Raw genomic sequence first — 16,961 nt, forward strand, 5'->3', positions numbered from 1 at the left:
GTGCTAATGTCAAATTAATGCTACTCTGAAATTTTGGCAAAAAAAATGTGTGTCTTTACAACAATAAGAGTGTTGGGTAAATAATAGTGGAGAGCTGTTGATACCAAAATCATATCTTCTATTCCAAAATCCATTCAAAGCAATGTCCTATGAAGTATCCAGAGAGAAATTCAATCTGTTTTGAATCTTTTTGATTAAGGTATCCTGGCTAAGAGAGGAAGTGAAACATCCTGACCAAGAGAGGAAGTGAAACATCCTGACCAAGAGAGGAAGTGAAAAGGGACAAAATGTGGGTAATATATGGGGTAACAATAAAATGAAATCATGAAATCACAGTGAAGCACACGTATTTTGATTAGAAGGCCGATCTAACAAGGAAAGTTCTAAAAACTAGCAGATTGGGAGAACTACGGTTGCCATGTCCATAAACAACCACAGATCGCAAAATATTAGAATAATGTAACATAAAATAAAGTACACATAGGTAGTTACCCAGGATCCTTACATCATCACATCATCATCATACATCATCATCATTATTATTACTATTATTATGCCTATTTGTAATTAATTATTACTATAGTTTTCTTAGCAATATTTTTTTGGAAATGGTTTGCCACTCTCCTCTCCTTAAGGCATGATACTTGGATTCAATGAAACAGGGTAATTCAGATAAGATGGGAAGAAGGGTAATGGTTGTTGTTTGGGAGCAAAATCACAAAATACGCTTTGTCGTAGTATTGTGAAATGATTTTGGATAGGCTTTCTTAGTTTGGTGGCTTCAAAATCTGCCAAACGACATCCTAAATCCTTCTCAGGCAGGTTAAAGTTGTTTAATATTCCTGTCCATCTAAAATTGATTTTATATTCCTGTCCATCCGGATGGTGCTGGGCTGGGAAAAACTCACCAAATGTATCATGAAAGTGCCTCTATGTTTCTAAGTCTGGGGTAGATACCGCTGTCAGGTGCACCTGTGCCATCCAAAGAGTTTCCAGAATGTAGGTTGTGTATCAAAGAGAGAAGAAAACAAAATTGTGATGAGAGAAAGAGAAATTATTGGTTTTGCTGGAAGAATGAAACACTGTTTAATTACTGTTTTAAACTGCAATGAGGGGAAAGAGGAAAGACAGACATTCTCTAAATGTGCATTTAAACCCAGTCAGCAATAAGAAGAGACACATTTAAAAAAAATACTTTGCAAGTATATTCTCATTTACATATAAGAAATAATTTGCACTCGGACTCAGAAGTAGTCCAATATTATTTAACTGTAAAAACTTTCTGGATGCTCTTCAAAAACAAAATTGCAAAACTTTCCTGATGAAAAAAGTTGTTAGGTGGAGGAAGTAAGTGAGAACTAAAAATCAGGTTCCTCCAGCGGCAGTTCCCATGAAGACAATATTAATCGGTGGTAAAGATGACACCATCTCATTGTTAGCTTGTCCAGAAGAGTCCATTGGTTCCTGAGAAGGGCACTGACGAGAATGGCCATACATGCATTCAGAGGAACTTGTAGGCAGAGCAGGCAGCATTTCTGAAGCTACAAAGAAAATGACAAGTTATTCTTTGTGGTGCTTCTAAAAATGAAAAAAGGAAAAGATTCCAGAGCTTTAAATACATTCTAGTAAGATCACCCTCCAATCTGGATTTCATTTCTTAAACCTGATATGTCAAGATTTACATTAATTATGCACTGAATTGAGGAATGTAATCTAATACAGATAGTCCACAACTTGCAATCACGATTGAGCCCAAAATTTATGTTAAGTGAGACATTTGTTAAGTGAGTTTTGTCCCATTTTACAGCCTTTCTAGCCAGAATTAAGTGAATCTGGCTTCCCCATTGACTTTGCTTCTCAACAGATTGCCGAAGGTGATCATGTGACTTTGGGACATAATGCAATGGTCATAAGTATGAGTCAATTGCCAAGCGTCTGAATTTTGATACACATATTCATGGGGATACCGCAAAGGTTGTAACTGTGAAAAATGGTCATAAGTCCCTTTTTTCAGTGCCGTTGTAACTTTGAACGGTCATTAAATGAACTGTTGTAAGTTGAGGACTACCTGTAACAGTTTTAGTAATTCCCAAGTCAGCTGCTTTGGGTTTTTTTTTTTTGAAACAGGAAAATGTGTTTATGTGTAATCATCTCAGAGAGTACAAATAAGCAAAGGGATCATCATTATGTGTCACTAACTTTCCTGGTGTGAGCCCGTGTATAAAAGTATTGTTTCTTTGTTCTGCAGCCACCACTAAACTCTTTTTTGGCTTTAGAAATTCTTTAGGTTGCTACTACTGGGTGAAACATAGAGAAGATTTAACATAGCAAAGGGACTTAAAACAGAACAAGTATATCTTACTGAATATCATTTTAAGGCGGCTTTTAAGCAGATTCACATACTTTTATTGTATATCCTGCCAATACCAATCTGCAGCATAATTTATTCTTCTTAGGTACCTGTTTTTTAGTTACAACTGCCAAAACATCTTAGGGGGCTATTTACATGAGCAAGTTTCAAACTGCTTGACACAATGGTCAGATATGGGAGATTCCATTCTATACCCTACAAAGGACATCTCTGCATTTGCGGAGCGACAGAGATAGAAGGCCTGGCTCACATCCTATTTGATTGTTGTCTGTATAAGAGGGTGAGAGACAGGTACCTTGGTCTGTATTCCAAACGAATGACCCATTGGGATCCCCATATCAAAACAACTTACCTTATGTGAGGCCAGAATCTGAAAATAACATTTAACACTGCACAATACTTAAGCAAAATGGTTCGGTTGAGATTGGCATTTGTGGGACTGATTGGGGTAGATTGTAGGGGTGATATCAAAATAGAATTTTATCATATTTTATTTATCTCTCTATTAAATTATTGTATTTTATTCCAATTTCATTTTAAACTATTTTATTCCAATTTCATTTTAAATCGTATTTTATTCCAATTTCATTTTAAATTGTTTTTATCAGATTTTAGTAATAATTTGTGTCTGGAACTCTGCGCTTTGATATGACCCAAGGGCTAATCAATCAAGTAAACTAAAACTAAACTGAATACCCTTAGCTTTTTTATTCTTCATCTTAATAGTTAAGGAATTATTAGGTGTCTTTGGCTACTGTGTGGAGTTGGTTAACTAACTCAGTTCATCTGCCTTTCACATTCATCCTAGGCACAGATTCAAAAGAAGAGGGCATCCATGCCACACCAATCCTTTTTAGTTTTACTTACTTATAGAGTTCTGGCCAGCAATTGAGGCATCTGGATAATAAGATGTTCCCTGTTTCCTTCCTGTATCTTCTAGGATGCAAAGTGAATCATGAATGTCACTGTATGGAGGCAACGGGCGAATGCTGCTTACGCTGCTGATGACAGAAACGTGCTGATCTACCAATGACTCAAATCTGTGGGAATCTGAATAGTTTGTATTATTTCCATAGAACCCTGTTAACAGGAGGTTGACAATCAGTGAGTAAACATCTAGAACAGACAATATTGTATAAGTACATACACTGTAAATCTTAGGTTTTTTAAAAAAATAAAGCTTAAATTATTAAATCCGTTTAATATTTTTTTTTAAAAAAATAAAGAAGTTAAACTTTAATGTTGCATGTGTTCCTATATTGCTATATATATGGGACAAATGCTCTTCCAGCTAAAGATGTAATCATTCTTATATTTATATAATAGTTATGTTTCTTACATTTGTAGATAAGGTATATTATATAAATGTTTTATATTTATATATGTACATGTATTTCATAATCTAATCTAATCTAATTTAATCTAATAGATAATATTCTTATATTTTGATATTAGAAGAAATGAGGATTTACAGAATTCAGATAATTAGGTTTTCTAGCAGAAAGGAATTGCCATGATGTATCATTTGGGAAAGATTTTAATTACAGCATCCACCATATCAATCAGGAGATATTTGGCAACAATTTGAACCTTAAATATTAAAGTCATGGCTAACAAAATCAAGTTTTTAATCCACTTCATGCAGTGGATGTAAAGTTGGAAAACAGAAGATACAAAAACCAACCACACTGATGGACGCTGACTGTGGATTATAGAGATGCAATTCTTCAGGAAGACCCAGAATGGGGAGAATATTTTAGATGCTCTCATGAAACAATTTTTCTGGCTTAACTATGTGTACATCTAAATAATATTAGAATGATCAACTACACGGCAAATTATTGCGAATGTGATTATTACAAACAATAAACTGAAATATTCACTATCAAATGTGATGAATACATACTCTACTACAGGTAATCTTTGTTTAATAACTACTCATTCAGCAACCATTTAACATTGTCATGGTGCTGATTGACGAGGACTTAATTTCATAGTTGTGGCTATTGCAACATCCTGCAGAACTACTGTTATCTGCTGGCTAGATTTTCACACAAACCCCTGAGATGGATCCATGAACTCTTATTCTTTTCTCAACTTTTATCATATCTCTGTGTTAATTGCTCACTAAATGGGTGAGTTTAAAAATATGTGTGCATGCTGACACAAAGTTAAGATCCACATCAGGGGTGGGTTCTAAATTTTTTTACTATCGGTTCTGTGGGTGTGGCTTATTTTGTGGGCATGGTTTGATGGTCATGTGACAATTCTTTAGGATTTAGCAGAGGTACTGGTCTACCAAGCTTTTAACTGCTTGCAGAGCTGTACCGATCTACCCATTTGTTTTTGGAGGCACCGGTCTACTCATTTGTTTTTGGAGGCACCAGTCTACCAGGCACCGGTCTACCCATTTGTTTTTGGGGGCATCGGTCTACTCATTTGTTTTTGGAGGCACTGGTCTACCACCACACTGCCTTTTAACACTGATCAGCTGTAGGGTGGCCCTTTGAAGTCCTGTGGCAAGAGTTTAAACAGTTTTTTTTCCTTTTAGCCGATCAACTGGGGCTCGGGAGGCAGCGAATAGATTGGGGCGGGGCCAAATAAAAGGTAAGAGTAACGCGGTGGCCGGCAGCTCCCGAACAAAGAGAACCGGTTCGGTGATGTCATATCGTCACCGCTACCCACTCGGTGGAACCGGGCCGAACTGGGAGGAACCCACCACTGATCCACATGTGAACTAGTCCAAGGACTACAAGGACACTAGACTAAATTGTAGAGCAAAGACAATAAAGTAAAATTCTGAAAAGGATCAATACCATTAGAAGCAGCCGTGGAATATGCTGATCCTTGACAAGAACTTGCTGTGGTGTTGTTCACAAAACTACAACTCCCATTGTTCAAAAATTGCATACAATGTGTGTCCTGTGCGGCTGAAGAGGCTCCATAGAGAGGAAGGGAACGGGCACTATATGAAGACACAGCACAGCTGCTATTGAAGTAGTCCCGGGAGAAACGTTGCTGCTCATTGGCTGCTGGACAAAGGCTAGATTCTGCCCTCTGGGGACAGGATCCCGAAGGTGGATGAGTCTGGGCCCTGAACATGGCTGGGTAACTGGCACCGGCTCCATAGAAGTTCTGATTCGTTTGTGGCACCGTCTGGTAGAGGTATTCAGAATAAGAAGAGCAGTGCGAGTGTGCAGATAATGACGGGCCTACACTGGATGGTCTGGCAGCCATCGGTCCCTGGTTGATAACACTTCCTCGGCTGACCATGGCTGGAGAAATGGGTGGAGTGATAAGGTGGGCAGTGCTCTGAGAGAGGTCGGTCTGACCTGAGAAAACAAACAGATTTTTTTTTTTTTTTTTACAGCCAGGCAGTAAGCAATAGTCATGGATGTCCAAGTGTTCTTCTTCTGCGATGCCTTTTGGCAACTTAAAAAAGAGCAAGCATCTCCTTTGTTTCCTACCTGTGGGTTGCATATTCTCATTGTCTCCTGCAGGGCATGGGTTCAGACTGGACGATAAGCTACTATGATGACCGGATGATAAAGAGAAATAGGTTTGCTCCATCAGGCATTCGTTTTTCACTGAGGCATCACTAGCAATTGGAGCAGCCTTGTTGCGGTTTGCTAGGAAACAAGAACTGGGGGATGCTGTAAAGGTGGCTTTGCTGGCATCTGAGAAAATAACAAAGGTTTAGTTGTATGAAACATAGACCAGGAAACAAGACAGAATTCCATCGTCTGCATCTGCAGCATACCATGCCAAAAGGCTGATTTGTGCATGGCGATCACTGTGCAAACGCTGCCATTACATACTCGCATCTTGACATATTACACAAAGGATGTAAGTTGCAGCAATTTGCATGGTGATGTTGTCACGCAGGATTCATTCTTTACTTTCCCTTGGAAAATAAAATATTCCCTAAATATTGGATACCCACGCAGGCAGATACGATATTTGGCATCAATAATACTGGATGCAGTGGTGGGTTGCTACCGGTTCATCCCGGGTTGGGCGAACCGGCAGCGGGAGCAGCAGGAGGCTCCGCCCACTCACCCAGACACTTCTGCACATGTGCAGAAGCGTTGAGTGTGCGTGCACCCACGAGCAGACCAGTAGCTTTGAAGACACTCCTATTTCAGCAGGCCGGCCTGGCCTAATTTTCTCCCCTTCTTTTAAATTTTTAAATTGAAATTTTAAATTTGTTTTAAATTATTGGGAATTTTAATTGTCTCGGGCAAAATTATTTAATTTGGTTTTAATTATGTTTTTTAACTTTTGTATTTATGTGTTTTATTTTGTGCCTGTTCACCGCCCTGAGTCCTTTGGGAGTAGGGCGGTATACAAATTTAATAAAATGAAAATGAAAATGAAAATGAAAATAGCAATGGGTTTTGAAATCTGCCCCTGACTGGATGGATAAGGCAGCCTTCCTTAATTTACAGCCCTCCAGATGTCTTGACTTGCAAAGGATGGAAGCTGATATCTGGCATCCTGGGCAGCACTAATTTAGTGAAGGCTATTTTAGGAGACTGTACTGTATTAATTCTATTGTAATTTAGAAAGTAGTGACAGTGACTTTCACCTAAAGAAATATGCCATATAAACCATATGGAATAGAAATGCATCCAGGTCATTTTAGGAATGAGACTAAGTGATTACCATAATAACAGATCTGTTAAACAGTGTCAATTATTAAGGTGCTGTATATGTTTAAACATTGCAATAACAAAGATTGTAATGAAGATGCCATTTAATAGATGATTTGCACAGATATCAAGCCTAGAATGTATTGCAGATTGTACTTCTAGCTATTAGAAAATGCTATTTCTTTTTAAGAAAGGGCTTTAAAAATCCTTTGAAAAATAAAGGAATAAACTAGTTTTATTTTGTAGGTTTTTAAGAAGAGATTAGACAACCATTTGTCTGAAATAGTATACGGATTCCTGCCTGAGTAGGGGATTGGACTAGAAAACCTTCAAAGTCCCTTCCAATTCTGTTATTCTGTTCTGTTCTGTACTTTTTAAGTATTTTTCTTCAACAATCTGCATTGGACATTTATTAGCTTCAATCACATTGATATGTAAAATGCTGATTCTGGTCTATTAATTATGTAATAGTTTGGGCCAAATACTAAAACATACAGAATTTGAAAGCATTTTCTTTAGGTTATTATATGAAAAATAAATTTTCCTCCCTTGCATGAAACGAAGTCAAAACTTCATTTGAAGGAATAATAAAAGCTTTTGTAGTGATTTATTGAAGAGGAGAAATTCATTGGAGTTTGGATAATTTGGATTTTAACATTTTAATTACATCTAAATAATAATAGTACAATCCAAAAATATTGATTCAACAGTGCCTGCCATTGAATTTAGACAGATTTACTTTGTAAAAAAATTTGGAATATTATTAAATGCTCACATGAATTTAGAATGAATTGTCTAGAAATGTAAAGAAATAAGCATAACAGTGTTACGTATGAGACAATTATCCCTCTATAGACCAACATGTAAGTGTATCCAAATATTCACTCAATTTAGGCATCTGTCCACCTAACATTAGACAAACAGGCACACCCCATTGGACTTCAGATCCCTAAAGATTGCAAACTGCCAATCCCAGTTACCTAGATTCTTCATATATTTGTCCAATAAATTCTGAAGTTCTTGTTCTTTATCATTGTGGAATTGGGTCTCCATCGCAAGCAGGATGTATTCATCTAAAAGCATGCGGATGAGATGAAATGAACCTGCCAAAGGAAGAAAAGTGAAGAGATGGTGCATAACCTTATCTTGCTGACCATCTCTCAACACTGCACAAGGAGCAAGTGAAACAAACAAATAATTGCTGGACTTTCAGTGACCTACTAAGACCAACAAAGCACGGTGCTTAACTCCTTACCCTAATCTTGCTTGATGCTGGCCCACCTCACTCAATATATTTACTGTCCTGCAAGTTATTTGACCACCGATGACATCAAAGTACGACACTGATGAAAGTGAGACATGCTTTATACTTGAACAGAGCTACATTAGAACATGATAACACTGAATCCATGCAGGGATATGGATTTGCTGCATTTTCCTAATGTCAAACAACTAAAAAGAAACTGACAGAATCTTGATGGCCTATTTGTAATGTATAAGGAACTCTAAAGGAATAATGTTGTCATACATATGGCAGAATATCATCTTCTCTATTAAACATCTAGTGTTTGCATAACTCTCCCATCCAACAATCATATCTATTGTGAGAATCAGGTCTCTTTTCATAAAAAGATGAAGATTTGGATGGCATGGGAATGAATTCATGTTCTGTTTATGACAGAAAAATCATACTTATCCCTGCCACACGATAAACCACTTCTGTGAATGAAGATGTGACAAGAAAGTATGTGATTCAAAGGAAGAAGAAAATAAATATGCATGAGAATCAATAGCTATTTTTACAGGGAATGCACATTTTATTATTATTATTATTATTATTATTATTATTATTATTATTATTATTATTATTATTATTCTTTTAGGAGCTGCAGGTTGCATAGTTGATGATGTCATTGGACTTTTTAATTTTGTAGGGCTTGAGGAAGGGATTTACAGGAAAAAGGTGTCTTAAGACTTCAAATAAGTTTATACACCTATTTTAAAGAATAAAGGTTTTTAAAAGGTAGGGAAACCAAACCATGTGGCTTCCAACTCCTTTACCATCAGCAATCAAAGGAAAGGCTGTATTCTTTTTTCTGGTTAACAAACCAATGTTTTGTTTTTCAGCCCTCTCTTCTTGTGCACCAGTATATTTTTGTGTAGATATGTGCACTGGGGAACAAAGGGAAAGTTGCATATAATCTATAGGAATGTTTCTCAGTCTTAGCAACTTTAAGATGTTTTGACTTCAGTTCAAAGGTGGAGTGATGGAGGAGAATGCTGAAATTAGCTAAAATAAACTATGCTGGAAATTGGCAAAATAATAATTGGAGGTATAGAGGAGAATACATTGAAGAATAATTATTAATAAGGGGTGAAAAAGAAAATGTTGGGCAATAATTAAAATGAAATGAAAAACTTTGAGATGTCTGTATAAAAGTTTAAGATTAAAAGATTGGATGAATTGGGTCTAGAAAATGAGAAAAATAGAAAGAAATTTTGATTAATAAGTTGAAATAAAAATTGAGTTGTATATATTTGGAAATTAAGATTTGTGGTGATAAAATTGTAAGGTAAATATATAGATTAACAGATTAGACTGTTTTTGTGTTTAATGTTGATGTTAAAAGGAGCAATGGAGAAAAATTTAGACAGAGCGGTATTGAATTTTGATTTATCATTGAATTTATAATTGAATATAAAAATGAGCTTTGTTTTAGTAGGAAATTAAGATGTATGATAAGATAATAGAAAGACTTAAATTATGTCTTGTTGTTGGAATTTATGTTAAAAATATCTGTCTTCATTTGTAAAACTAGTCTCCCTATTTGTGACCGGACCAAGACTTCGTTCTTGGGGGGGAAAAAAATTATGTTTATGTTTGAAAAAATAAAAAAAAATTACAAAAAAAAAAGATGTTTTGACTTCAGTTCCCAGATTCCAGCCATTTGAAATCTAGATAATCTTAAAATTGCTAAGATTGAGATACACTGGCCTATAAGGTCATATGATGCAAAGGAAGGGACGAAAGGAGCTTAGAATGGAAATATTCCCAACAATTTGAGGGCTACCCAACTTCCTCCCCCATTTGGATGCAGGGGAAAGATTTTCCAGAATGTTTTCTCTACAGACCCCATCAGACCCAGTCCATTTTTTAACTTAATCCTTTTTCTTTTTCTTCTTTTTTTTTTTGCCAGTTTCTTGACAGTTTACTGCTCACACAGTCCTGATCCAGTTTATAGGATTTCTTTCCAACATTCTGAATAACTAAAAGAATAACTTTTAGATGTTTCTGTGCTTGACACTGTGGCTGCCTCTAATTAAACTACTTATGCCAGTCTGATGGCCATTTGGCATTTATGATAAAAGTAAAGGTAAAAGTTCCCCTCGCACATATGTGCTAGTCGTTCCCGACTCTAGGGGGCGGTGCTCATCTCCGTTTCAAAGCTGAAGAGCCAGCGCTGTCCAAAGATGTCTCCATGGTCATGTGGCCGGCATGATTAAATGTCAAAGGTGCACGGAACGCTGTTATCTTCCCACCAAAGGTGGCCCCTATTTTTCTACTTGCATTTTTACGAGCTTTTGAACTGCTAGGTTGGCAGAAGTTGGGACAAGTAACGGGAGCTCACCCTGTTATGCAGCAGTAGGATTCGAACCGCTGAACTGCCGGCCTTTCGATCAGCAAGCTCAGTGTCTTAGCCACTGAGCCACTGCTTCCCATAGACATTTATGATACTTTATCTAATTATGCCACTGTATCAGAAACACAGGAATTGAGACATGGTGTGAAATAATTTCCTTTGAATGCAAGCACAGATAACTTATTGAATGAAAGAGATTTACTTTACTGTTCTGGAGGTGGCATGCACTGATTTAAAACTTTTTTATTTTTTTGTTTTTCCTGAAAAAAAAAAAGAGGTTTAACAGAACTTTGTTGAAGCTGAAAGGTGATACTACTAACTTATCAGAAGAGAGCCTGTCCTCTGACTTAATAAGAATAGAATCATCATCTGAAATATTCCTTAAACAAACAAAAGAATTGGAGAAAAATCAAATACCAAAACTGGACGCATTGTTCAAAGTGAGATTATGCATTACTCGAGCTCCAAAGAAGCTCCACTTGAGAAGGAAATCTTGGGCTCTCTTCTTTAGAGACCGACCATTCTGCTTGCTTGCCTAAAAGGAGAAAACATTGTTTTTGAAACTTTTATATTTTAGAACAGAGCAGATTCCACATTCCTGTCATTGTGTTAACATTTCCTGATATCAGTTCCAGTGGTGGGATTCAATTTTTTTTACTACCGGTTCTGTGGGCGTGGCTTGGTGGGCGTGGCATGGCATGGCTTGGTGGGCATGGCAGGGGAAGGATACTGTAAGATCTCCATTCCCACCCCAGTCCAGGGGAAGGATACTGTAAAATCTCCATTCCCTCCCCACTCCAGGGGAAGGTTATTGCAAAATCCCCATTTCCTCCCAATCAGCTGGGACTCAAGTGACAGAGAATAGATGGGGGCGGGGCCAGTCAGAGGTGGTATTTACCGGTTCTCTGAACTACTCAAAATTTCTGCTACCGGTTCTCCAGAACTTGCTGAATACCTCCTCTGATCAGTTCACTTGTCTTTTTCCTATGATGGCCTCCCTAGAAAACCACATACTGACTAATGAAAAATAGTGTGTTTGCATAAAGAGATATTCACACCAAATTCATAGCCACCTCCCTCCATGAATAGGCTATTTAGGAGTGGGAGTGAAACACTTTTACCTCAATGATGTGAAAACAGTGTACCACTGGGCTTATTTAAAAAACCAAAAGCTCAGAGAAAAGTAAATAGCTCAGGGAAAGAAAAATAGCAGTGACAACTAGATGGTACAGAGAAGCCCTGAGTCTTCAAGCCAGTGGATACCTATAGAATGTATTAAGCAATCAGGAATTTGAACTAAATTTCCTACCCCAAAGGAGTCCTCAAAATATGTTAAAACCCAAAATATGGGTTTTTAAATTTTATAATTGGTTAGATAAGAGGAAGAATGCCAAAAACAAGGGATAACGAATGTCTGGAAATGTATATATCAATGTATATTAATATATCAATGTATATTGAACTTCTGAATGTAATATTGGTTTATTAAATACATGCATAGTTGGTTAGGAAGTAAAATACTGTATACTTGATATATAATGAAGTAGGAGATATATAAATTTGTATATAGAGCAAGGAATAAATTACTTATTAACTTGATTTTGACGTAAATGTTAGAAACCAGAGATGTTGAGCCCATTGTTTTACTTTTAAAACTAATAAAATAATAGTAATAATAATAATAAATATGGGTTGGGATCTTACTGAGTTCATAAGCAATTTAGAGGAGTTGCTTTTAAAACATTTTGCCTCAGGCATAATAAGAGAGCTGTGACTTTTTGAGTAATGTAATGTTAAATAAATGGATTGGCTTTCTGCCTGCTTCCTTTTGTTAGCAATGGAACAACAACTTGATGAATCAAACAATAGGGTTATTATTTCTATTATATAACTTTATTTTGTTTAATACCTCTTGTAAATATCTGTGTGTCTCCAGCAGCTCTGTCACAGGGTACATGATAGCATATTTGGAATGTCTATATGTGTTCAAGAAATTCAATATTTTGAAGTCTAGGGAGGGGGGTGGGGGGGAAGGAGGGAAAGGGGGGGTGGGAAAGGGGAGGGAGGGGTTGGGGGGGAAGGGTGGGGTGTGTGTGAAAATGTTTGTATTTTCTACAAAACTTTTTAATAAAAAAAAAAGAAATTCAATATTTTAATCTGATATTTTGCATTTCAAACCCTTTGCAATGGACGGTAAGAAAAAAAAGCTTAAAATAACCCACAAGAAGTACTGATAAAGGTTGGCAGTCTACTTGTTATAAAGAGCAAATGCTGATAAAAAAAATGTGGAACAAGAAATGAGAGTGGTTGCTTCAAAATGAAATGAGATATAAGGAATTATCCAAAAGTAAGCAAACCCATTTTTCTCTCCCATTAATAAATGGGGCTTTGTATTTGATTTTTTTAAAAAAATTCAATATGTGTAGAATCTACCTTTTCTGGCTAGAAAATTTCTATGATGATCTTTCATACTCTCTGACAAGGAAGAAAAAAAACATGGAATTTACTGGCATGGAGTTCAGGGATATAAGCTCAGGAGTCAGAAACTGCATTCTCAACTATGAACTATACCTTGGGGAAAGAATAGGGAGCTGATATTTAATTAAACAATGGAAGTTCAAAATCTTTTGTGGGAAGAATATACAAAGACTAAGTAGGTCCTCGCAGTGAATACTACCGTGAGAAGGAGAGAGGTTAAAGCTCGCTTATAGGAAGAAAACAAGCAAAGAACCTAATACCGAGTCACAACTATTGCAATAAAATAATACTAAGTTTGCAGGTCAAAAAGTAGAATTGTTAGTCTGCAGGAAGGCAAGGCTTTACCACAACATATTGGGAACAAAATGTGCTTTAACTCTGTATTTCCTGAAAATCTCATAAAATCTGAATGCCATAGATGCAAGAAATCAACATTTGTATGTATCCGTACCCAGTACATTTTTAGCTTCCCTCTTGTGATTGTAGGCTTCCAAGAGGCCAAACTCCCTCCCCTTTTTCCTCATTTGGAATCTTACACATCCTCTAGAGCAGGGGTCTCCAACCTTGGCAACTTTAAGACTTGTGGACTTGTGAGCTTCGCTGGCTGGAGAATTCGGAGAGTTGAAGTCCACAAGTCTTAAAGTTGCCAAGATTGGAGACCCCTGCTCTAGAGCAGCTTTTCCCAACCTGATGCCCTTCATCTGTATCAGAGAAAAGCTCCCAGAATTCTCAGTCATATTCTAAGCCGGCCCATCTGGAAAATACCAGGTTGAGGAAGGACATTCTGAGGCTTCCATAGTCTGACTTGGAATCAGCCAGTTGACAAGAAGGTAGAAAGGAGAGGCTGGGTTTTTCCCTTCTGAAGCATCTGAAGGTACATCTACCAGTTGTATGATCCTGCATCTCAGGTTTGCATTGCAACCCATTACACCTCACTATATAACATGCACATATTGATTATTTCAATATCAACCATTAGAGAAAGGCCTGATCAGGATCAGGACATAAGTGGGTGTGAAGTTTTTCAAATGATTGCTCTATATACTTTAATCCTTTGAAAATTCCTACCACCACTTATTGCTATTAATGAAGGATGAAAGACTGAATTGGTATCCATAGAAGTATAACAATATACTTTCTTAGAATAATTGCATTGTGAATATGCTATATCTACTTGTTAAATTTTACTCTTCTACCTCTTCTATTATCTTCCTAGATTTAACATTAAATGGAAACTCAAAATTGGATAGGAGAGCCAATAGGTTTAAGTTATTCAGTATGGCTTGGTACTAAATTGTTGTTATTGTTAGTTGCGAAGTCGTGTCTGACCCATCGTGACCCCATGGAGAACTTTCCTCCAGGCCTTCCTGTCCTCTACCATCCCCTGGAGACCATTTAAGCTCACGCCGACTGCTTCAGTGTCTCCATCCAGCCACCTCATTCTCTTCCGTCCCCTTCTTCTTTTGCCCTCAATCATTCCCAGCATTAGGTTAGTACTAAATATAAACAGTTAATCAAGAATCATACATCTGAAGATTAAATCAGTGAATAGTCTGATTGCAGATATATTAAAAAGATAGCAGTGATCATGACAAGGCTTCCATTGGTTTATCTGACAGAGTGCATGTATTAGAGATTCTCTTTTAGATCTCCAATCAATCTGGTAGGACTAAAGACAGACCCTTCCAATTGTAGGCTCATCTTCTCTACCCCAAAGTTTGTATGCAATGTCCCACTCATCTCGGGTGACATAAATGGATCTTAAATATTTATTTGATTAAAGTGCTGTGTTGAGTTTTAAACTCCTTCAAATTACTGGCTTATAAAAAATGTTTTTGCACTTGTAAATATGTTTCGTGTGTAACCCAAAACCCTTCGTAAAAATAGTTTATAAGCCATTTATGACTGGGTTTTACCCTGAAAAGCAGTATATATCCATTTCATGTGGTTAAATAGGATCAAACAGTGTTCACATGCTCATTTTGGATAATCCTCTAGCACTGAGTAAGACATCAGAGTTCAGCTGTTTGTGGTGAAGTTATAAAGTGCCACTTTCGCAAACAGCAAATAAAAGAAGCCATTTGGTATGATGGAGAGGCCCTATTCTTTTTCACCAAACAGAAGGCCGAGGGCAATGGAAGGATTATGTGCTCTGTAAATCATTACCCCTTACTCTCTAATCTTGATTCATATAGTAAATTGTTCAGTACTTTTTTCCCAGATGTGGCTGGAAAACACTGAATATTGTACATGTTTATTCTAGAACAATGTTCCATAACAGATATTAATTGATGGGCAATTTTCCTCCACTGCTTTTTAAAATAATGGATATTTAAAGTTTAACTAAGCAAACCTGGGAATATAATTTTATTATCTGATTATTATTTTTTTGGTAGAATGATAGAAGTTGTGTGAAAGTAATAATTATTTTATGAATGGGATATGACAGACAGTGCCGCTTCTTCCCGCACTGTTACATCTCTGTCCATCATCCTTTAGCCTCTCTATATGCTTTATAAGAAAAAGTTCAATAAGAAGAATTAAATATTCATCCCATTGATACATGGGAAATGAGATAGGCTACAGGTTGCTAAAGGAGAAAGCATAGGCACTTGTAGTTCCTTTATAAGTAATATAAATGCAAGATTAATTTACATTTCTTCTCTTTTTTCTCCAACTCAAAAGGATAAATAGTTTGAAAGATATATATATATAATGCTAGATGAATTGATATACATCTGAATCACTATGGAAATACACCCTTGCTATCACAGCAATAAAGCAAATCTGAATATTCATGTTTAATTTGGGGACCAAGGATGCTTTTCATCTTTAGGTAGCATTCTTAGGGATACTCTTTATAAAGGGGGGGGGGGCACAGGACAGAAGAAAAAAAAATACATGAGGCCCAGTCCAAAAATCCTAGGCTTGATTTAAATGACTTTCAATGTAAAATTAATATTAAACTAATCCAAATACTGCTAATACGATGTACTTAATATTTTTCCCCATTCTGTAAAAACTACAAAGTGATGGAAATTTTGGGAGATTTTCTGAAATCAGGCTTTGGAGGATTTTATGAAGGTCTGGAAATTGCAACTATTCACAATTGGATAAAAAAGATTTCGTAAGAAGAAAGAATGTTGATCCAAAAGGCAAGACCTAGAAAATCAGATTATAAACAAGCACCATTGGAAGCCATTTATTTTCAGTTTTAATCTTACCTTAATAACTCTTTGCTCAATGACGGTATCCAGCCATTCAATAAACGATTCCACAGTAGCGTTCTTCTTTAAGAGGTCCTTCAATTCTTGGAACACTGTAATAGAGTCATCTACTATGTAAAAAGGAAAATATGTGATTGTGTTCTACTCTGAACAGGAGAGGAAGCCACTCACCCGTCATTATTAGTTTTGTAGCATGTAAAGGAAAGAAAAAGGGAGAATTAGAGCAATGAAGGAAAAACAAGAAGAGAGAAAATATGGGAGATTTCTTGAGTTCATCAAACTAACTGCTGGGCTTATTTCCCAGGGAAATTTTATGTGATTAGAAAGGTTTTGCATTTATTCAAAATTGAGAGTTCTATCTATCAATTAAGCCAGTTCTGTTGTATATTCAAATTTTGTATCATAGAACTTGTTCGGATTACTGTATGCATTTCCTTTTACAAAAACATTTTGTCCCACTATATATACTCATAGCATTCTACTTTGGAGAGCTCATGCATGAAAGACTGAGTTCTCAGTTAATGGGATTATATTGTCTCTATTGCACATACCAAAATTCAGATCCTAGCTGCCTGTTGCACACAGATGCATG

At 36.5% G+C, this 16,961-nt stretch overlaps 1 protein-coding gene across 1 annotated transcript in view; it reads right to left on the reverse strand.

The window, feature by feature from the left end:
- Positions 1 to 1,365: 1,365 nt before the first annotated feature.
- The window catches only part of RFX6 (regulatory factor X6), a 47,649-nt gene continuing 32,053 nt past the window's right edge, over positions 1,366 to 16,961 (reverse strand). Inside the window, exons 13-19 of the mRNA XM_070953012.1 lie at positions 16,367 to 16,461; positions 11,082 to 11,199; positions 8,004 to 8,126; positions 5,839 to 6,048; positions 5,188 to 5,703; positions 3,239 to 3,451; positions 1,366 to 1,541 (exon numbers count right to left, since the gene is read on the reverse strand). Of these exons, the coding sequence (XP_070809113.1) occupies positions 1,366 to 1,541; positions 3,239 to 3,451; positions 5,188 to 5,703; positions 5,839 to 6,048; positions 8,004 to 8,126; positions 11,082 to 11,199; positions 16,367 to 16,461 (1,451 nt within the window). The remainder of the gene's footprint in view (positions 1,542 to 3,238; positions 3,452 to 5,187; positions 5,704 to 5,838; positions 6,049 to 8,003; positions 8,127 to 11,081; positions 11,200 to 16,366; positions 16,462 to 16,961) is intronic.

Source organism: Pituophis catenifer, unplaced genomic scaffold, assembly GCF_029215685.1.
Source record: "Pituophis catenifer annectens isolate HBS135680 unplaced genomic scaffold, rPitCat1.0.hap2 SCAF_1, whole genome shotgun sequence".
Lineage (NCBI taxonomy): Eukaryota > Metazoa > Chordata > Lepidosauria > Squamata > Colubridae > Pituophis > Pituophis catenifer.